This window comes from Astatotilapia calliptera, chromosome 17, assembly GCF_900246225.1.
Source record: "Astatotilapia calliptera chromosome 17, fAstCal1.2, whole genome shotgun sequence".
In the NCBI taxonomy this organism is placed as follows: Eukaryota; Metazoa; Chordata; class Actinopteri; order Cichliformes; family Cichlidae; genus Astatotilapia; species Astatotilapia calliptera.
The window spans coordinates 15,720,520-15,742,246 of record NC_039318.1 but is presented as its reverse complement, the minus strand read 5'-3'; the positions used below and the strand labels follow the sequence as shown (position 1 = coordinate 15,742,246).

At 43.1% G+C, this 21,727-nt stretch overlaps 1 protein-coding gene across 1 annotated transcript in view; it reads left to right on the top strand.

Moving 5' to 3' along the window:
• Window positions 1-21,727, top strand: part of stab2 (stabilin 2) — a 35,498-nt gene that overhangs the window by 4,875 nt on the left and 8,896 nt on the right. Inside the window, exons 6-50 of the mRNA XM_026147228.1 lie at window positions 41-136; window positions 327-449; window positions 601-797; window positions 925-1,052; window positions 1,162-1,295; window positions 1,867-1,946; window positions 2,153-2,302; window positions 2,827-2,970; window positions 3,080-3,142; window positions 3,671-3,787; window positions 3,866-3,919; window positions 4,000-4,080; window positions 4,692-4,844; window positions 5,154-5,213; window positions 5,310-5,411; window positions 5,528-5,614; window positions 5,807-5,918; window positions 5,993-6,173; window positions 6,277-6,370; window positions 6,456-6,614; window positions 7,506-7,601; window positions 7,997-8,089; window positions 8,164-8,211; window positions 8,640-8,773; window positions 8,872-8,974; window positions 9,394-9,471; window positions 9,569-9,658; window positions 9,743-9,850; window positions 10,136-10,267; window positions 10,362-10,490; window positions 10,606-10,668; window positions 12,384-12,485; window positions 12,558-12,753; window positions 12,831-12,926; window positions 13,049-13,106; window positions 13,195-13,268; window positions 13,381-13,506; window positions 14,165-14,238; window positions 14,326-14,397; window positions 14,995-15,114; window positions 15,181-15,225; window positions 15,291-15,377; window positions 15,502-15,642; window positions 15,791-15,919; window positions 16,289-16,360. Coding sequence (XP_026003013.1) covers window positions 41-136; window positions 327-449; window positions 601-797; window positions 925-1,052; window positions 1,162-1,295; window positions 1,867-1,946; window positions 2,153-2,302; window positions 2,827-2,970; window positions 3,080-3,142; window positions 3,671-3,787; window positions 3,866-3,919; window positions 4,000-4,080; window positions 4,692-4,844; window positions 5,154-5,213; window positions 5,310-5,411; window positions 5,528-5,614; window positions 5,807-5,918; window positions 5,993-6,173; window positions 6,277-6,370; window positions 6,456-6,614; window positions 7,506-7,601; window positions 7,997-8,089; window positions 8,164-8,211; window positions 8,640-8,773; window positions 8,872-8,974; window positions 9,394-9,471; window positions 9,569-9,658; window positions 9,743-9,850; window positions 10,136-10,267; window positions 10,362-10,490; window positions 10,606-10,668; window positions 12,384-12,485; window positions 12,558-12,753; window positions 12,831-12,926; window positions 13,049-13,106; window positions 13,195-13,268; window positions 13,381-13,506; window positions 14,165-14,238; window positions 14,326-14,397; window positions 14,995-15,114; window positions 15,181-15,225; window positions 15,291-15,377; window positions 15,502-15,642; window positions 15,791-15,919; window positions 16,289-16,360 — 4,781 coding nt within the window. The remainder of the gene's footprint in view (window positions 1-40; window positions 137-326; window positions 450-600; window positions 798-924; window positions 1,053-1,161; window positions 1,296-1,866; window positions 1,947-2,152; window positions 2,303-2,826; window positions 2,971-3,079; window positions 3,143-3,670; window positions 3,788-3,865; window positions 3,920-3,999; window positions 4,081-4,691; window positions 4,845-5,153; window positions 5,214-5,309; window positions 5,412-5,527; window positions 5,615-5,806; window positions 5,919-5,992; window positions 6,174-6,276; window positions 6,371-6,455; window positions 6,615-7,505; window positions 7,602-7,996; window positions 8,090-8,163; window positions 8,212-8,639; window positions 8,774-8,871; window positions 8,975-9,393; window positions 9,472-9,568; window positions 9,659-9,742; window positions 9,851-10,135; window positions 10,268-10,361; window positions 10,491-10,605; window positions 10,669-12,383; window positions 12,486-12,557; window positions 12,754-12,830; window positions 12,927-13,048; window positions 13,107-13,194; window positions 13,269-13,380; window positions 13,507-14,164; window positions 14,239-14,325; window positions 14,398-14,994; window positions 15,115-15,180; window positions 15,226-15,290; window positions 15,378-15,501; window positions 15,643-15,790; window positions 15,920-16,288; window positions 16,361-21,727) is intronic.

Genomic DNA, 21,727 nt, shown 5'->3' with positions numbered 1-21,727 from the left:
AACCTCTGACCCACCGTAATTCTGTTTACACTGTTTGCAGTCTGCTCCTGTGTCCACGGCCTCTGTGCTTCTGGAATAGTGGGCGACGGCCGATGCACCTGTTTCTCTGGATACACGGGTCCCAACTGTGACCAAGGTCAGTCCTCCTGCTGGTACCTTTACATTCACAGGTAACTCCACCTGCAGCAGGTGTCCCGCTGTGTTGTCTGGTCCTTCTCCTGATTTGGTAACATGTCAGCTTATCTTTTCCTGTTTCCTGTTACCTATACAGTTTCTGCATTTGCCTGCACCCTGTCACCTGTGCTAACACCTGTATTGTGTTTCAGAGTTACCAGAGTGTGCAGCTCTCAGCTGTCAGCAGAACTCTCGCTGTATTGAAGAAGCTCTGACGGGGCAGTTAGTGTGCCAGTGTCTACCCGGCTACCAGAGAGCAGGAGCCAAGTGTTTATGTGAGCTTATATGTACCCCCTTGGTGCTCTCTCTCTCTCTCTCACACCTCTAGTTCTCTCTCCCGTCTGTGGTCAGTGTAAATGTCACAGTCTTTGAGTCTCTGTGTGCTCCAGCTTTGTCTTTCTCACTTTGTCACTTTGTCTTTCTCAGCCATAAATCCGTGTCTGCAGCGGGTGTGTCACGCTCAGGCCTCCTGTGTCCACACTGGACCAAACCAGCACCTGTGTACCTGCAATGAGGGCTACAGCGGGGACGGGCGGGTCTGCATGGCCATTGACCCGTGTCAGACCGATCGTGGCGGCTGCGCCGCTGAGTCTGCCCGCTGTGTGTACGATGGACCGGGCAGGGTAAAACATTTTGGCTGACCTTTCACATCATGTGTGTAACGAGCTGTGGCCCACAGGGGGCAGCGGCTTGCTGTCAGATGACCTTGTCAGTGACCTCTGAATCTGCTGTGCTCTGTGCTCTGTTCAGTCCCACTGTGAGTGCCTCTCTGGGTTTGACACTCTGTCGGGCGGTGGCTGCAGCCTAAAGAACTCCTGCACACCTGATTCCTGCCACCGGAACGCCAACTGCAGCACCGTGGGACCTGGACAAGTTGAGTCAGTCACTTTACTTTACTGAATGTCTGCATGGACCAATACCTGAATCTGCAGGCAGCAAGTAGCAGAGCTGCAGAACTGAGCCGTCACTTGCTGCTCTGTCCCTCAGGTGCGCCTGTCTCCAGGGCTACATTGGTAATGGTAAAGTCTGCATTGGGAACATCATGGAGCGTCTGAATGACCTGAACACAGAACCAGGAGGCCAGTGGACGGGTCAGCTGAGCAATGCCATCACTCTGTTTGGTATGTGGACTCAGTTTGAGGTGATTTGATCCATAAAAAGCAGAAAACTTTCACTTCCTCAGCTTTAGCTCTCTGTGCAGGGACACATGTAAGCTTTTCCCTCTGGCCTACGGTGTTCTGGTGTGACCTGCCCAGTGACAGATATATTAAATAAAACTCAGTAAATAAACTAGCATTCATAAAAATTAAACTGATACAGAAAAATTATTTCAAGTTTCTCCTTTAAGCACTTTTATTTACCACATCCAGGACTTTTTTTTATAAGTGAGTTTTAAAATGTTTAATCTGGGTTCTGCATGGTCGCCCCTAAAGTAGCCTTCCTGTTCGATCCTGCTCTGTTTATTCTCCAGAACACATGACATAACCGACGTATCCCATGGTAAAACATAGGAGCGATGCTCAATTACTGCTCCGCTTTATTGGCAATGACAAGTCGTCAGCTAATGCACAACTTGTTTTTTGGAGGTATTCAGATGCGATCTGTGTAGTGAGACATTTTACAGATGGTCAATGAAGTCGTCTCACATGAAAAGAACTAATGTTGATGATTGTGTTTGTGTGTGTTTTGCAGGATCTTTGTCGTGGCCGCTGCAGAATTTGGGTCCGTTCACTGTTTTCATCCCGATAAATAAAGGCTTCAAGGGAACGCCGGTACGAATCCCTTCAAATAAACTGATCCACTTTTATCAGCAGCTAGTTTTAGCTTCCTTTTAACTTTAGAGCCACTTTTATGTTTCTTTCACACCCTGGCTTTGTTTTGGGAGCTCATCGTTCTTTGAGCTCCAGAGGAAAAAACACAATTCAATCAAAACGGGTTCAGTCAGGATTCAAACATCTGCCTTTACTCCTCTTACTAGGTGAGGACTCTGATAGCGGACAGGTCCAAAGCTACATACCTGTGTAAGATGCATCTGGTCGCTGGGATGATGCAGTTTGACACACTGAAGAAAACTGATGTCTTCTACACACTGACGGGAAAATCAGCAGAGACGGACACATCAGAGGGGGTGAGAGGCTTCATCACCAGCAGATTGATACAACATGAAGTGTGAACATGTCAGGGCACGAAGCAAAAAAATTAGGAAATATAAAAAAGATTTGAAACAATTTGAGGAAAGTGAGTGATGACTTGTTTTTTCACATAAGAAACAAACCAACCCAAAGCAAAATGCTAACCCAGAACCCGAACTAGAACCTGACCGAGACCCAAACTCAGACCCTTTCCCTAAGCAATTAAACAAATAACTTGACTGAATCCTGTTTTTACACCCTTGGAAACACAATAAAGATGACAATAAATAGAGCATTCACAGACTTGGCTTACATCTGTTTATTGTAAGAATGAATTAAGATTTATAATCAAATAAGTGATGCACACAGTGGACACCAAGTCCAGTCTTAAGTACTTCAGAGACTTTTGATAACATGTGAAACTGTTACGGTCTTCACACTTCCAAATGTTAAAGTGGTAAGCCTCCAATGGCTTTGATAGAATTTTGTATTGTCAGATCTTCCTCTGGTTTCATTCCAGGACGCTCAAACCAAAATCCGTATCCATGGCGGCAGGAAGAAAGGTGTAATCATCCAGTCTAATGTTGTTGCATCTAATGGGATCATCCATATCATCAATAGGCTGATGGAAAGCGTGCCTTCTATCGTAGAAAGCAACACTGAGGTGGCAAGACTGAAAGATTTTAGTTTGGGTGTAAATGTGCTCAGCAAAGATAAACCTGTTCATTATGTCTCCATTCATCTCATTACATGAACACTTTGTTGTTCCACAGGAGAACCTGATGAAGATCGTTTCTGACTACGGCAAGTTTCAGACTTTCACCAGTTTATTACAGGTATAGACTTCTTTTCTTCAATACCAGGAACATCAGGCCATGAATACATGCAGACGCCAACTTTTTTATTCTCAGTTTAGAAGTTAATCACATCCTGTAACTTCCTGTATTGAGTCAATAACAAGTTGAACACTGGAAGACATTTTATTGCATGTCCCAATGTCCCAGTCACATTCCTGCCCACCAGAGGATGGGATCATTACATTATTACACTGGATCAGGGCTTTGTGTCAACACTGACACAGAAGATGTTTGGAGTGTGATATTTCTATGATCAGTTTTAGGTTCTGAACACAGATTAAATAGGAAATATTGCACTGATTTGTGGTCCTGCAGGATTAGACGTCTCTGATGTTCATGCTGCAGGAAGAAATCTGTAAATATTAGCAGAGTCAGGACCGAGAGTCGCCTGAATCCCACCTCAAACACGGTGCATGAGCATTTATCTTAGTAACACATTCGGGTGCATGAGGACCTGGTTCTTAAGTTTCTAAATTGATCAAACTGGACAATTTGTGCTCACTGCAGAAAACTCCTCTGGCATCTTTGCTGGACCAGCCGGGACCAATCACTGTGCTTGCACCCACCACTGCAGCATTTGATGCAATGACAGAAGAACACCTGAAGTATCTCATGAGCCCTGACGTAAGGATGAACACAAAAACTGACAAATTTGTAGTCTGTCATGAATAATTCACCAGACGATTGGTTCTGAATCCTCAGGGTCACAGCAAACTGCTGGAGTTTCTCAGGAACCACATTATTCCGGCCACTGCGGTGAGAGCGACAGTCCGCTGACTCGTTAATAATTCACGTTTGTTCCCTCTGACAGTTTTTTTTATCTCCCTGTTATGCAGCTGGAGATCTACAATGCTGTGTCAACCCCAAGATACGTGACAATGGCCAATCAGGTTCTGACAATCACCGTGATGGAAAATGTAAGTGTGGATTTCCACCATCTGTAACCCCCAACATCACCCCAAATCTCTGTCACAGTCACTGTTGAATACTTAAATAATATCATGAATCTTATAAAATAACAAAGGAGGGTGGAAAGTGTTTGGTTCTAAGTATGCTATAATACTGACATTATTGTTCCAATATCCTTTCTGTGTGTGTGTGTTAGTGCTGTTCATGCAGATTTAGTCTCTTTAATAAGCTTGCAGATCTTTTTAAATATTGCTGAAATTTATTTCACTTTCAACTTGAACATTTGAAATCTTGACATTAATAGAGTTTATTAATATTATTAATAGAGTTTAAAATACAATCCAGATAACAAAAATCCCTAAAAGTGCAGCGTTTTTATTTCTGTAATCATTTTCTGGAGAAATGAGTGTAATCAGTAAATATTCACCATGGATCCTGTAAGGAATACAGCCGTGTGACTTAAAGCTGACTGAACATCAGCTCCTGGTTTCTGTGTCAAACCTTCATCATCTAAAGAAAAGTTGAATTCACTCCTATTATCCGCATTTTAGTAAGACTGTTTTCCACACTTTCAACATGAGCTCAGGATTTCTGTCCGGTCGTCGTTTCACTGTTTCAGGGCCAGATCTTGGTTAATGGTGCAGCCGTGTTGGAGGCAGCTGTGGAGGCAAAAAATGGACGTCTTTATGTGATGGATGGAGTTTTGACTCCGCCCTCCATCGAACCTGTGTTGCCCAGTAGATGTGACATCACAGAGACTAAAATCATCATGGTGAGTTTAACGTCTAATGACATGATCGATTGACCCTAAATGTATATGTGCAGCGTATGAGGCTCAGTGTGAAAACAAAAGGCACTGAGCTCATGGAGCTCACATAGTTGGATCATCACACCATGCTACACTGTTGGACTCTGCCTCCATTGGATGAGTAAATGTATTTGATCAGTGAGGTGACTTTATCCCAGGAACAGAAACACGAGGACACTGCGAGATTCTGCCCCTTCACCTTTGAGCCCGCCCTAAAACACTGAAGCCCTTTGAGTGTGTTTGAGATATTTGATCAACTCATGTGTTTTTCAGGGTGAATGTGTCGCGTGTTCAAAGCTAATAATGACCCAATGCTCTTCTGGAGTTTTTACAGTAAGACTGAACTCACTGTGAAGCATCTGGATATTTATTCACTTCCCTTTCTTACTTTGAGCTGATTTAAAATATGATTATGCTGTCTTTATCCAGGGCTCTTCCACATTTGGATGTTCTTATATTTTCACCAAGGGCAACCCATCTGTTAAAGTCCCAGTGAAAGGCTGCTCTGCACACTGCAACTCAACGGTCACGGTACACACTTTAGTAAAACCAGGCAGTTTACTTCATGTTGGAACAGAAAGACACTGAAGCCTAGAAGATGTAACTTTGTAGAGGCCGTCAGAATAACCTCGTGTATATCCGTTCAGATTCCAGCGTGCTGTAAAGGTTTCTACGGTCCAGACTGCAGACCATGTCCAGGTGGATACCAGACGCCCTGCTCTGGACACGGGCAGGTCAGACATTCCCATAATTCCTTAATTACTTTATTTGGAAAAAGCTTTAGTGCTTTCTGTTCTTTGAACAGACTTTTTCCTGTTTGCAGTCCAGCGGTGACGGAAGGAAACTGAAATGTTTCAGTGTTTGCAGGGAAAGTGAGGTGTTTGGTTTATGGAGGAGGAACCTAAAGTGTGTTTTGTGCTTTTCAGTGTTCGGAGGGGGTTTCAAGAAATGGAACATGCAGCTGTGAACCGAACTTCAGCGGCTCACGCTGTCAGTACTGTTCCTCCTCCAACAAATATGGACCAAACTGTGACAGAAGTAAGTCTGACTCATACTTTGTGACGTCACACAGGCAGACATGATGTAAAGATGATGTACTTGTCTATCCTCAGCCTGCCCCTGTATCCACGGGCAGTGTGATAACCGTCCGGATTCAGACGGTCGGTGTAAAGTGGACTCGTGTCAGCAGGGTTACACCGGTCCTTTGTGTGATCGACAGACGGCTGCCTGCGGCGCTCAGGCTCAGTTTTGCCACGCACATGCTGACTGTGACTTCAGCCAGGGAACAGTCAAGTGAGTTTACCTGGATGGAGTCTGAGCTTTAACCCTGAGTCAGACGTCTGTAGTGAACAGTTATCTCGTACCACACATTATTCTGTACTGTGTCTTATTTTAGGTGTATTTGTAAAACTGGTTTCCAAGGTGATGGGATCACCTGTGTGGCATCTGACCCGTGTGCTCCACCCCACCGAGGTGGCTGCAGCCTGAACGTAAGTCTCCAGTTTTTATAGTGTAACTGTAAAAAACGCAGTCTGTTTCCTCACTGCTGCCCGTGCTGCATTCTGCCTCTTGCAGGCTAAATGTATAAAGACAGGCCCTGGGACTCACGTCTGTCAGTGTCTGACTGGATGGAGGGAGGATGGGGATGAGTGTCAACCAATCAACAACTGCAACAGTCCTGACAGAGGCGGCTGCCACCCCAACGCCACCTGTGTCTATGTGGGACCCGGACAGGTAAGGACACTGATATCAGCTGAGACGTGAATGGTGGAGATGTCACTGACGGATGGTTTATCTCATTAATGTGCTCTTACCCTGGGAATGCACCACTTCAGTCCGTCCTTAGGGTGGCAGTAAGGAGTGCAGTATTATTAAAACATGAGAGGGCCAGAAAATGTGAATCCTGAAATGTGGTTGATTATTCAAACTTACACTGGCCTATTTAAACTGGGGCCATGCGGACCTCGGGGGGAATATTTCTTTTATCTCAGTTTTTTAACACGTTGTCGGTCAGTTTGTTCTTAATGATGTCACATCATTGTTTTTGGGAACCCCCCAGTCAAAAGCACCCAATTTTGCAGTTTCAATAAATGGAACTATTTATTCAGTTAATGTTTGCCACGTGGCAGTTTGTTAGTCTCAGGATCTTGCTGCTTCCTTTTGTAGATGATGTGGTTCTGTCAGCTTTATTTGCCTTCTGTAAAGATCTGGCACCTCTAATTCTGAGCCCATGGTTCATGGTTCCTCAGAAAAAAGTGGGGTGCCCACTTCAGACTGGAATTTTGTCCTGCTAGACCTCAGTGGAGTGTTCAATACTGTTGATCATAATATTCTATTAGAGCGACTAGAGCATGCTGTAGGTGTTACAGGTACGGTGCTGCAGTGGTTCGTATCATACCTCTCTGATAGACTCCAGTTTGTTGATGTAAATGGAGAGTCCTCTTCACACACTAAGATTAATTATGAAGTTCCACAGGGCTCTGTGCTAAGATCAATTCTGTTTACATTATACATGCCGCCTTTAGGCAGTATCATCAGAAGTGATTTGTGATCTGGTCCACCAGCACCAAAGAGTGAAGCTGTCTCCGCAGCAGTAATGTCCTGTTGTTATCTGCTCCTGTTCAGAGTGACTGCACCTGTAAGGCCGGTTACCAGGGCAGCGGGCAGGACTGTGAACCTGTGAACCAGTGTGTGACTGCAGACGGAGGCTGTCACTACTTTGTGAGTAGCAAAAACCAAGCAAATCCACTGAAAGCATCTTTTCTGCTAAAATCATTATGGGTCATACCAACAGCAACATAAAACAGGTCTTTTGCTTTGATGTCATTTGCCTGCAGCGCTGTGATCAGGGTGTCAAAGCCAGATTTGACTCCTTTAACTATATCTTCAATTTGACCATACCTGGTCAAACTGGTCTGTAGATTCACTCCTAGTAACTAAACCAGCCAATCATCGTTCCTCAGAGCCAATCAGAGGCTCTGCAGAGCTTCACTGAATTCCTTTAATTTTTTCAAAGTAAAAGACGTCTTGTGCATGATGTCTGTCTTGTACTGATAAAAATGACCGAAGCTAGGCCCTCGGTGACCGTGTCCCTGTTTAACTGTTTGTGTGTGCAGGCCAGCTGTCTCCTGCTGTCCTCTCAGTGGACGTGTGTCTGCGATGAAGGATATGTTGGAAATGGACACGTGTGTTACGGTACAGTTGAACAGGTGAGTGATGGCCAGGTTCAGTCGGCAGGATCGTGTCTTTGCTTCCAGCTGACTTTGTTTCCTGGTGATTTCAGGAGCTCAGCATCCTGCCTGAGGCCTCAGACTTCTTCACATGGATGACTGTGAGTATGTCACGTTTTACAGATGCATTATGTGCAGATTGTCATCACTTTGATTATTATACAATAAATGAAACGTGCAGTATATCACAAACTAACTCACACGTTTAGCACATGCTTCACATGCAGACTAGGCACCGTAATTATGCCACTGTAAACACAGTGTATCATATTCACTGATATTCATTCATACCACATGAAAACCCAATTAGAGCACATAAATATGGGTACAGAAAAATTATACATTTATGAATACTCTTAGCAATGTTAAGCTCACACTGTGGGGGTTATCGGTTCGTGCCACCATGCTTCATTTTTTAATAACCATGCAGTTTACAAGACTGACTTCCCCTGTGGTCTTTCATGTACCAGCAGCTATTTTTAATACCAACCTGAGCAAAGATTGTGTTTGTGTTCATACGCTCTGTTAGGATTCGGATCTGTCTCCGTCTCTGTTGGATCAGAACCTCACCCTCCTGGTTCCATCCTCAGCAGCCATCAGCAAAATGTCCTCAGAAGACAAAAACTTCTGGACGTTGAGGGGAAACCTGCCGAGTCTCATCAGGTTACAGCTCCGCAGGATTTAAAGTGACATCATTTTATTTTGGGGCTTTTATATGAATATATGTAACAGCTGTGCTGCGATCTGTCCCCTTCTGACAGAAATCACATGATCGCTGGTGACTACCCCTTATCTAGCCTCTGGAACATGTCGTCTGTGACGTCCCTTCTGGGAACAACACTTCGTGTTTCTACAAACGATGAGGTAACGCTTTCTGTGTGAGGATTTCTGCACACAGAGAGAATTTTGATCTTTCATTGAGCCCGTGCAGCTCAGGTGTTTCACATAAACTCCACACGGCCATCGCTGCTCGTCCTCGGGCTGATCTAACTGCCTTTTGGCTGGCTCTCATCTTTCTGATGTTCTGTCAAATGCTTATAAAGTTACAGGTTGTTAAAATAACCTTATCTGGTATCAGGCACATAAATGTATAATCTCTGTGAGCCAAAATATTGCTCTTAAAAAAAAAAAAAAAAAAAAAAAGTTTGGACTGAATCATGTGAGCATACTTGAGTGGAGTCCCAGAATAAAAATGTGGACTTTCGTCCACTTTCAGTATATGGCTGTAAACTTGGTGCTTTTCTCTAATTTTACTTAAAAAAATAAAATGGTTGTTTGTGCAGATCACTTCTGTTGGTGGAGCTCTCATCGGCACGTCAAACGTTGCTGCTACAAACGGACTGATCCATTTCATCGATAAGGTAAAAAGAAATACTACAAAAACAACACCCAGCAAGTTTTTTTGTACCCATTACCGATTTCAGCCTCTTTTTTTTTTTTTTTTTTTTTTAAATAAAGGTTTTGGTTCCCGACAGAACACCGAGTGAAGGTCTGCTGGCCACGCTCGCTCTCAGGCCGGAGTTCTCACTCTTCAGATCGTATCTCATCGTACGACCTCTCAAACACGCTCACACCATGCTTAAGTGTTCAATGTTTCCTTACATGTTGTGCTTTCTCTGGCTTTTTGTTTAGGATTATAACCTGACCAATGATATCGAACAGGCTGACGAATTCACCATCTTTGCTCCGACAGACGCCGCCGTCACTGAGTACCTGAAGAAAATGGCAGCCACTGCCCTGGTATACAATTTAGGCTTCAGTTTGTCTGCATTTTCATTTGAAGCCGAATCAAAAAGTTTGTATTTGACCCGATTAGTCTTTTTACTCACTGCTGACATTGTTGAAATTTTTACATATTTTAAAATGGATTAAGTGGGCAACACTCAGTTCTGTTATTTCATTCGACATTTAAAGCAGATGGTAAATATAGAACTAAACTCTGTAATTAAAGACTTTGACCTCGTCCTCGGGTTTATTTATTTACTTCCTTCAAATTAGTTGTGCTTTTATTTTGTCACTGAACAGGATGTGAAGACCACTCGTTACCACGTGGTGGCATCGCAGCGTCTGTTAAAAACAGACCTTCAGCTCGGAGGTTACAAAGAGACGATGCTTGGGTTTTCCTTCCAGCTCGGCATTTTCCCACGAGACGGAAAGGTCTCATCATGAAATATTGATTCTGTTGCATCTGATCGCATGACAGTCTAAACAACACGATACAAACCACCTGACCTGTGTTTTCCTCATGCAGCTGTTTGTGAATGATGCTCAGATGAACTCCTCTGACATCCTGAGCGGTAAAGGAGTGATCCACGGTCTGTCAGCTGTTCTTCAGATCAACAGAAATCGCTGCGATGATCTCACGTACACAAAAGTCATGGTAAGGTCCTCAGCCACCAGTTAAGTCCTGCAGATACTTCAGCGCCTCCAATCCAGTTCAATGAATGGAGAAACAATCGCATGATAAATATCAACGTTTTCTTTCTGCTCCAAAGGGGAACTGTGTCGACTGCTTATTCCACCAAAACAAGATCTGCCCCAATGACACCATCCCAGATGTAAGTTTTCGGACTTTTTCTGATCATCGTTAATCTTTCAAAGCTTAGACCTTTTTAACCACCAGGCTCTCTAAACAAACTTTTATACCAAACTAGAATCGGATAAATGCAGCTACTACAGAAAATCTGTTTGCAGATGATTCGATTTTAAGTTATGAAAGATGGAAAATTCTCCCCAAAGTCAAAAGAATTACGTTCAGTTTGTCCGACTTTACAAGACTAACAAGAAGTAGGAGAAGATCTAGAGAGGACTTCATGGTATTCCACTAAAGTAATTTCATGACCTCCCAGTGATCACTGACCACTTTACTAAAGTAACATTAAAAAAAAAAAAAAAACGTATTTTAAGTATAATTGTGCTGAAAAGTAAATTGCTCTTTAACAGCTGTGGGAAAACTGGTATCATTTAGTTGTATTTCATATCGAATTTGACATCTTCAAAAATAAACCAGCGTTTTATTCAATGGAGCGTAAAAATGTTTTTCTTTTTGTGGTGTCGCGATAGAGGAATAACTGGGGACGGTAACTAAGATATTGACAACGCCACCTGGGGGAGGGCGTTACACCCCAGGAAAGATTTCTCTAGCCAATGTACGTGTTGCACTGGCTACCAAAGCCCACAGACTCGTTATTAACGGCAGAGGTGAGACAAAGGAAGTTTACAAATCAAAATTTATTAAGAGGAACTACTAAAAACATAACTATAAAATCAGGAAGGCACCTAGGGTAGCAGGGTTGAGACGGCAAAATAGTTCATTGAAACACTTTAACAAACGATGATTAAAATGACCAGACTCCCTACCACGATGCTACCCTAAAACAATCACAGCATGATAAAAGAATAACTAAACAAAATAGTGGCGACCGGCCACTTGAGGCAACCTACGGGGAGGAGTGCCCAAGGGTGCCACCAATTACTCACCCGTGTAACTTCACTCCAGACCTCACTGTCACTCACACTAAACGGTGCAATCTACCTATGCCCGGTGTACACTCGCATGCGTCGGGAAGGGGATTCCACCTCACGTGCCTAGCCCCTCAGCAAGCGGCCGCACCTCCACTAAAGCAATAAAACAAAGCATAAAACGTTACACACATTAATAAAAGATCTACATTAAACAAATACACCCCAAAGTACTGTTCATTATAAAAGCATCACATAACAAACAAAACAGCATGACAAGACAGCAGCAGTATAGTGCAAACCTGCAACAAAAGAGGGAAACAGTTGTCAAAGTCCACCCTACTATATGCCACGTTATGATGAACACAAGAGTCCCACTTACCACAGGGCAATACTAAACTGAGTGGCTTTCCTTGAGAGATCTGCAGTGCTCAACTGCCTAATGCTCTCAGCCACCTTGGATGGACAAGACTGCCAAATGCCTCCTTCTGGTAGTGAAGCGCAGCTGTTTCTTATAAGCCTGCTAATTGTCAACTGGGAAGGTGTGGATGTTAGTGGTGCGTTTGTGGACATCGTGTAAAATCCTACCCCAGAATCTACTTCACTACATTTTGTAAGTTAGGTGAACTGAAATGAAGAGTTTTATTTTCACTGCTCTATCGCTTCACGCGGATAACTGGTTATACTGTGTAAATATTTTCTTGAAACATGCGTTGTAGAAAATGCTGAAATTAATACTCAGCTCAGATGCACAGCCTGGTCCATGAGAAGCTAAAGTCAAAGTAAGAAGTTGGTGTTTTGCTCTGTGCAGAAATCGGTGAGGAGGACGAGAAAGTGCATGTTCACCCGCACGTTTGAGGGCGAGTGGCTCCCGAGAGTCGGCTGCAGAGCCACCTGCCTCCAGAAGAAGATCGTACGTTTCCTGCTCATTTCAGGGTAAGCATCCTCGGCAGTGTGGCACACTAGAACTCTTCCGTGCTTTCAGGAGCGGAGGTGCTGTGCAGGGTTTTTCGGGGAGCACTGCGAGGCATGCCCCGGTCCAAAGGGTCGGCCCTGCTTCGATAATGGAGTGTGTGTGGACGGGACAAACGGGACCGGAGTGTGTCGGTGTAACGAAGGCTTCAACGGGACCGCCTGTGAAACCTGCCAGAGCGGCAAATACGGAGTCCACTGTGACCAAGGTTCAGTACGTTTCATTAGTCAGCACATGATCTGTCATCTTCATCCTCACCTTCATCGTCACGTGTTGTCTGCTCAGAGTGCGAATGCAAGAACGGACAGTGTAACGAGGGACTGAAGGGCGATGGGACCTGCGAATGTGACGTGGACTGGAGGGGAGTCCACTGTGACCAAAGTAAGGCTGAATGTAGAGAAAAGTGAACGCTGTGATTTAGAACAACAAAATCTCATTTATGAGATCATTTTTAGAAATACTGTTTTTGTCATTTGTGCTGAGCTGCATCCGTGTCGTTGCAGAGATCGAAGCCAAAGCTGACGAGCAGTGCGGCTCGGTGAGATGCCACGGCAGTGCAAAGTAAGTCTGCACAAGTTTAACCGTTACTCTGCGTGCAGGACGCTGGAGGATTTATGCTTCCTGTTAAAACTTTAATCTGGTTTTATAGCTGTGTGACCGGCTCGTCCGGCCCTCAGTGTATCTGTGCTGCCGGCTTCAAAGGAAACGGGACTTTCTGTCAAGGTAACACATGTTATGAGCTCTGCAGGTCACTTACCTGCGGCTTTGGTCTGAGCTTTTTAAAGAGGATTCCTGTGAACCGCAAAGTTTACTGAACACTTTGTGACTCATGCAGCCATAGATCCGTGCGTGGTGGATAACGGCGGCTGCAGTCTGTACGCTCTCTGTAAGAGGACTCGACCCGGCCGAAGAGACTGTGTCTGTAATGCCGGCTACGCGGGCGACGGACTTGTGTGTGTCGGTAAACTCACTTGCCACAACTGCTCACACCTGCTCACAGCTGCTCTGGCTTAGTTATAGTTGGTACAAGGAGTCAAAACGATTTTTAAAAAGGAAAATTTAATTATTCCGAGTCAACATTAACTTGTTCAGATCAGTTTATATAAATTTTTTTTTTTTTAAAAGCAAAAATTAGCTAAGAGGCAATCACACTGAGGATTACAGGGGACATGAAAGAGTGCAAAATACAATCGTGAAAGTTAAAGCAAAAGCATTGACAATAAATCCAGTAATACTAGAAGGGTGTGCTTTGTAGTGTAATGGTCTGACTATGGTGGACAAAGTCTGCAGTAATGCAAAACTTAAAAAGCATTTTGTGAAAGTTCTGCGAAGTTAAAGCAAAAATACCAATGCAAAATATTCCAGATATTAGTTCTTCCAGCATCACAGCAAAAAAGGATTCCAGACAATCAGAAAAGCCTTCAGAGCCAGCAAAATGACTGAAATTAAGTAGCTCTGCTGATTTGCGTGGTTTGTGGTATTGTTGTGCTGTGAGGAATTTAAAAGCTCTGGCTCAGCATCGATCCTTGGCAGCAGCTCAAGTTATCAGACACACGATAAAAAGCTTGAACGCATCGTGAATCCGAGATAACCAGGTGGAGTTTTGTGTTTCTCCACAGAGATAAATCCCTGCCTGAAAGGAAACGGGGGTTGCCATGCCAATGCAGACTGCATTCACGTTGGACCGAACAAAGTAAAACTAGCTAACCTCTACAGTCTGACTTTAAGCACAGCTCTCTGCTGACAGTGGCGCTAAATGTGACTTTGTTTTCCTCGGCAGACTTCCTGTGTCTGCAGGGAATTTTACACCGGTGACGGGAAGAACTGCAACATCATCGACTTGTGCCAAAAGGTGAGTTTGTCTTCACTCTGGCTGGTTTCAAGCTGTGGGAAAGATGAGTGATTCAGAATCAGATGATTACATCATTCAGCTAATAATCACACATACAGCCCATAGTAGCACCAAATCACAGCAGCACTCATCTTGGTGCACTTTCCCTGTAAGAAAACACCAACTGCGAGGCAAGAGTTACACCCATAAGTCCTATTGTGAAGGAGGAAGCTTGTTAGGCTGCTCTATTCAGTGTTCCCAGGACAATAATAATGTCCTCGCCTCCTTTAGCACAGGAACTGTGGTAGTCGTGTTTTCAGTCAGTGCTCTGGCTCTGGTAAGGCTCACCTGGCTGAGCTGGTGACCCAGGTATGCTGCAGAAGAGCAGCATACAGCCACCTGTCTGCTGTCCTGTCAAGACAGCAAAAACAACCCTGAAAGCTGTCTGAGGCTGATGTGCTTCCTTTTCTGGTCACTGAAGCTGAGGTTGAGCGTTGCACATACAGTTCTAGGTTTTCATGCTGCTCCTGTCTCTGTCAAAGGTTTCTTACTTTTATGCTGTAAAGACCACATCAATTCAAGCTGTTACCCTCTCACGTGTTGATGCTGATGTTCCAGAACAATGGCGGCTGTCATCGGAATGCCCGGTGCAACATGACAGGTCCAGGCACTCAAAGCTGCACCTGCAGGCAAAATTTCATTGGCGACGGTGTGACCTGCAAAGGCACTGTGGCGAGGGTGAGCAGCTGAAATACAATGAAAGCAGCGCCGCAGGGCTTTGCACTAACTGTTGTCTCGTTACAGGAAATAGAGACACGTCGTCACACGGACTTTTACTTTGGTCTGATGGTGAGTAGTGCTCCCCTCTGTCGCCCCCTGCTGGTGGAATTGCATTAACAGAACTCTGTTTTCAGATAATGGAGATTTCCCTGCAAGGGCGAGGGCCATTCACTGTCTTCATTCCAGACCCCGAGGCCTTCAGGACAAACACTTCACGCGAGGTCAGACCTTTGGTTACTGCTGGACAAACATCAGCGTGTCTTTGAAGACACACTGTAATTACATCAGAGTCTGGTCAGCTCAGGATGAATCAGAAATTAACAAGTTTGTAATTTTATCTTTTAGATGAGACGGAAGAGAGAGCGGTACGCTAATGTCCTGCGCAGCCACATCGTCATGTGTCACACTCTCCTGGCTGCTGACCTGAGCCAACCACGAAACCTGACATCGCTGTCTGGACTCGTGCTGACCACCAGCATCACCCAGGTCAGCCCTCAGCTGGTTTAATAGATTTATATCTATATTTATGAATCCTGCCAATAAACAAAGGCCGAATCGATGCTTTATTATAAACAAGCATTCTTCAGTTTTATTTCTGTTATTGGGACACTTTGTGTTTGGCTTTTTTTTTCAGGGCAGTGTCTTCATCAACCAGGCAAATGTGACAAAGAGCGATGACCTCAGTGTGAATGGAATCATCCATGAAATTGACAGGATTCTGTATCCTCCAGATGTGGACAAAGACAGTTTTATGCTCGCCCCTGTAAGTATCCATCAGGTCATTTTGGAATAAGGAATCAGGGAAGCTGATGCTGAATGGATCGACTGGTTAGAGCTTTATTATCATATAAAACAATGACCATTGTTACTGAATTATAAAATGATCACTGAATGCTTTACTGTTACAGTGACATGTTAGTTAATAAGCTGTCTATTATTTCATGACCTGTTTAATTACTGTTTATTAAATAACATGTAAAATGCTAAATATATTCTAAAATCTATTTATTGGTATAATAGCATTTTTTTCTAGCTCATTGAAACTGTGAGCAGCTGTCTGACTGTAGACTTTCTGGATGTTATGTTTTCTGTAATGTTTCATGCACACCTTCATTCTGATGGTTTCCTGCAGGATGACTCTCAGCTGAACCTGACCGATGTGGCTGCACGTCACGGTTATCGAACCTTCTACAAACTGCTACAGGTAACACGCTACAACTTCCCCTTCTTCCTTCTCACTGACAACAAGAGCTGCTTATAGAGAATTAGCTGGTTGTGTGTGTTTTTACTCTAATATTGTATTTTAATATTGCACTTTAAGGTGACTGTTGTTCTGAAGTGGTGCACCAATAACATATATTACAGCCAAAGTGCTTAAACCAATATATCAATGTTAACAGAGCAAAAGAAGTGTGTCACTGTTGTTCACTTTGTCCGATCATTGCTCAAACATGTGGAGCACAACAATACTATAACTAATATCAGCAAAGCTCATGTTAAAATGAGATACTACACAACAACAAGCAGCATTAACACAACATTTAGACAAGCTGCACAATGACATCACTTCCTCTGGGTTTTGTAACAAACGAACACCTAGACTACAACATCAGGACACACATGCAAACTCCCTCACACACTCACACACATATAATAATAATAATAATAATAATAATAATAATAATAATAATAATTTATTTTATTTGAGGGCGCCTTTCAGAAACCCAATGTCACCTTACAAAGAACACAATTAATAAAAGGAACAACAGTCATAAAATACATAAAATAAGTTAAAATTACAAAACAGAGCTTGACAACAGATAAAATCAGCATTAAAGCAAATAAGCCAGTTTAAACAGATGTGTTTTGAGCTGTGTCTTAAATACGGAGAGGGAGTCAATATTTCTTAGTGCAGGAGGAAGAGAGTTCCAGAGCTGAGGAGCAGAGCGACTGAAAGCTCTGTTCCCCATAGTGATAAGGTGTGAGGACGGAACAGTAAGATGAATAGCAGATGATGATCTGAGAGGGCGGGAAACAGTGGTGATATGGAGCAGGTCACACAAATATGAAGGCGCAGATTTATGGATACACTTGTATGTAAGGAGTAAGATTTCTATGGGCAACCAGTGAAGCTGCTGAAGAACTGGGGTAATACGAGCTCTTAACGGAGAGCAAGTTATGACCCGAGCTGCAGAATTTTGAAGGAGCTGGAGTTTATGAAGGGACCTTTTAGGGAGACCAAATAGGAGGGAATTACAGTAATCAATACGGGATGTAATAAGACTATGGACAAGGATGGCAGCAGCATGAGGAGTAAGGAAGGGACAGAGTCGGTTAATATTACGTAAATGGAAGTAAGCAGACCGGGTTATGTAATTAATGTGAGACTGGAATGAAACAGTATTATCAAGTATGACACCCAAACTCTTAACCTGAGGGGAGGGAAGGGTAGGAGAATCTTCAATGTTAATGGAAAAACTGTGGAATTTGGTTAAGATAGATGGTGTACCAACAAGTAAAACTTCAGTTTTATTACTGTTTAGTTTGAGGAAATTGGAGGAGAACCAGGATCTAATCTCAATAAGACAGTCTGAGAGATAGGTAGGTGGGAGAGATGAATTGGGTTTAGAAGAAAGGTAGAGCTGGGTGTCATCAGCATAACAGTGAAAATTTATATTATATTTTCGGAATATATAACCAAGAGGAAGCATATAAATAATGAATAAAAGAGGCCCCAATACTGAACCCTGGGGCACACCAGCAGAAACAGGATAGAGAGTTGAAGAATGGGATTTAAATTGGATAAACTGAGTGCGGTCTGAGAGATAGGAGGTGAACCAGGCAAGGGGGGTGTGACTAATACCAATGGAAGCTAACCGGTTCAGGAGAATATTGTGAGAAATGGTATCAAACGCCGCACTAAGATCAAGAAGGATGAGGATGGATAGGAGACCAGAATCAGCTGCCATCAGAAGGTCATTGGTAATTCTTAACAGAGCAGTTTCTGTGCTATGATTGAGGCAGAAATCCGATTGAAATTGTTCATGGAGATTATGGTCACTGAGATGTAAATGAAGCTGGGCGGCGACAACTTTTTCAAGAATTTTTGAAATAAAGAGGAGATTTGATATAGGGCGAAGATTATCAAAGTTATTGGGGTCTGCACCAGGCTTTTTGAGAATTGGGATAACAGAAGCCTTTTTCAGTGCTTCAGGAACAATTCCAGTGTTCAGGGAGGAATGAATAATATTGGTTATGAGAGGTGCGAACGAGGGAAGACAGGCTTTAACTACAGGGAGTGCAGAATTATTAGGCAAATGAGTATTTTGTCCACATCATCCTCTTCATGCATGTTGTCTTACTCCAAGCTGTATAGGCTCGAAAGCCTACTACCAATCAAGCATATTAGTGCATCTCTGTAATGAGAAGGGGTGTGGTCTAATGACATCAACACCCTATATCAGGTGTGCATAATTATTAGGCAACGTCCTTTCCTTTGGCAAAATGGGTCAAAAGAAGGACTTGACAGGCTCAGAAAAGTCAAAAATAGTGAGATATCTTGCAGAGGGATGCAGCAGTCTCAAAATTGCAAAGCTTCTGAAGCGTGATCATCGAACAATCAAGCGTTTCATTCAAAATAGCCAACAGGGTCACAAGAAGCGTGTGGAAAAACCAAGGCGCAAAATAACTGCCCATGAACTGAGAAAAGTCAAGCGTGCAGCTGCCAAGATGCCACTTGCCACCAGTTTGGCCATATTTCAGAGCTGCAACATCACTGGAGTGCCCAAAAGCACAAGGTGTGCAATACTCAGAGACATGGCCAAGGTAAGAAAGGCTGAAAGACGACCACCACTGAACAAGACACACAAGCTGAAACGTCAAGACTGAGCCAAGAAATATCTCAAGACTGATTTTTCTAAGGTTTTATGGACTGATGAAATGAGAGTGAGTCTTGATGGGCCAGATGGATGGGACCGTGGCTGGATTGGTAAAGGCAGAGAGCTCCAGTCCGACTCAGATGCCAGCAAGGTGGAGGTGGAGTACTGGTTTGGGCTGGTATCATCAAAGATGAGCTTGTGGGGCCTTTTCGGGTTGAGGATGGAGTCAAGCTCAACTCCCAGTCCTACTGCCAGTTTCTGGAAGACACCTTCTTCAAGCAGTGGTACAGGAAGAAGTCTGCATCCTTCAAGAAAAACATGATTTTCATGCAGGACAATGCTCCATCACACGCGTCCAAGTACTCCACAGCGTGGCTGGCAAGAAAGGGTATAAAAGAAGAAAAACTAATGACATGGCCTCCTTGTTCACCTGATCTGAACCCCATTGAGAACCTGTGGTCCATCATCAAATGTGAGATTTACAAGGAGGGAAAACAGTACACCTCTCTGAACAGTGTCTGGGAGGCTGTGGTTGCTGCTGCACGCAATGTTGATGGTGAACAGATCAAAACACTGACAGAATCCATGGATGGCAGGCTTTTGAGGGTCCTTGCAAAGAAAGGCAAGGCAAGGCAAGGCAAGTTTATTTGTATAGCACAATTCAACAACAAGGTGATTCAAAGTGCTTTACAGAGACATTAGAAACAAGAACAAATAAAAAGCATGATTTAAAATTGATTAAAACAAGCAAATAAACTAACTAACTAATTAACAAACAAACAAACAAACAAACAAACAAACAAACAAACAAACAAACAAACAAACAAACAAAACAGTATATAAAATCAAAACAGATAAAATCAGAACAGTAGATAAAATCAGTAAAGGTGGCTATATTGGTCGCTGATTGGTTTTTGTTTTGTTTTTGAATGTCAGAAATGTATATTTGTGAATGTGGAGATGTTATATTGGTTTCACTGGTAAAAATAAATGATTGAAATGGGTATATATTTATTTTTTGTTAAATTGCCTAATAATTATGCACAGTAATAGTCACCTGCACACACAGATATCTCCCTAAAATAGCTAAAACTAAAAACAAACTAAAAACTACTTCCAAAAACATTCAGCTTTGATATTAATGAGTTTTTTGGGTTCATTGAGAACATGGTTGTTGTTCAATATTAAAATTATTCCTCAAAAATACAACTTGCCTAATAATTCTGCACTCCCTGTAACACAGTAGGGAGAGGGTCAAGTTGACAGGCGGATGACTTAGATTTTTTAATGAGATTAGATACGTCAGTTATGGAGGGAAGAGTAAAGCTTGAAAATAACAGACAGGAAGACAGTGGGGGAACCAGGAAGTCTACTTCAGAGTCAGGAGCTCCTAAAGACTTAACTTGATGGTGAATGTCTGAGATTTTACAAGTGAAAAAAGAGATAAGAGAGTTGCTAAAATCAACAGAATACATCTGAGAGGGGAATGTGTCTGGAGGTTTTGTAATTTTACTGAACAATGAATAGAGGGACCTGGAGTTACCTTCATTAGAACTAATTAAACCAGAGTAGTAAGCAGATTTGGCTGAGGCAATGCAGTCCTTATAGAACAAAATATGATCATTGTGCATTTCTTTATGTACAGCAAGTCTGGTTTTCTTGAATAGACGTTCGAGTTGGCATCCTTTAGCTTTAAGGTGACACAGGTCGGAGGTAAACCATGGAGCTGAACGGGAAAATGAGACTGTTCGATGTTTAAGGGGAGCAAATATGTTAAGAAGGTTATAAAGGTTGACATTATAATGACAAACGAGTTCATGAGGGGTTGAGGAGCAGTGGATAGATGGAAGGTCATGAGCGGCAGATGAAAAAACAGCTGGGTTAATATTACTAATTTTCCTAAAAGTGATATTACGAGAGATACAGATTTTGGAAGCGGTTATGTTTGCATCAAAAGAAATAAACATATGATCAGACTGGGGAAACAATGTGGCTTTACAATGGGTGGGGGTAATGCCAGAACAACAGACCAAATCCAGGATATGACCTTTAGAGTGGGTAGGAAATTTTATGTACTGTAGAAGCCCAAAACTTTCCAGGCAGGAGGTAAAATCTCTGGAAAGAGGGATTTTATCATTGTCCATATGAATATTGAAGTCACCAGCAATGATCAGATTTGGAAAAAGTACAGAGAAATGAGTGAGAAGAGCAGAAAATTCATTTAAAAACTCCTTGTTTGGCTTAGGTGGCCGATAAACAGTACATATGATGGTGGGGGTAGATCCAGGGAGCTGTAGTGCAATGTATTCAAATGAATGGGAGTTAAGGGCAGAGACAGGGAGTACTTTTCCAGTGCTTCCGGTGAATTATTGCGAGATCTCCGCCCCTCCCCGAGATGCGAGGTTGACAGGTGTAAACAAACTCAGATGGAGTGGAGTCATTGAGAGAAACAAAGTCATTGGGCTGTTGCCATGTTTCAGTCAAACAAAGAAAGTCCAACTTACGATCACAGAGGAGATCATGTACGAGACGTCCCTTACCAGTGACAGAGCGGATGTTTAATAGACCAAACTTGATGCTGGAGTTGCCATGCCTGACAGTAGGCTTAGTTGATTTAGCCAGGTGGGCCAGCACACTGTGGTCAACAGCCCGGTCAGTCTTGCAGGGAGGACGACGAGTTTTTGACCAGATGG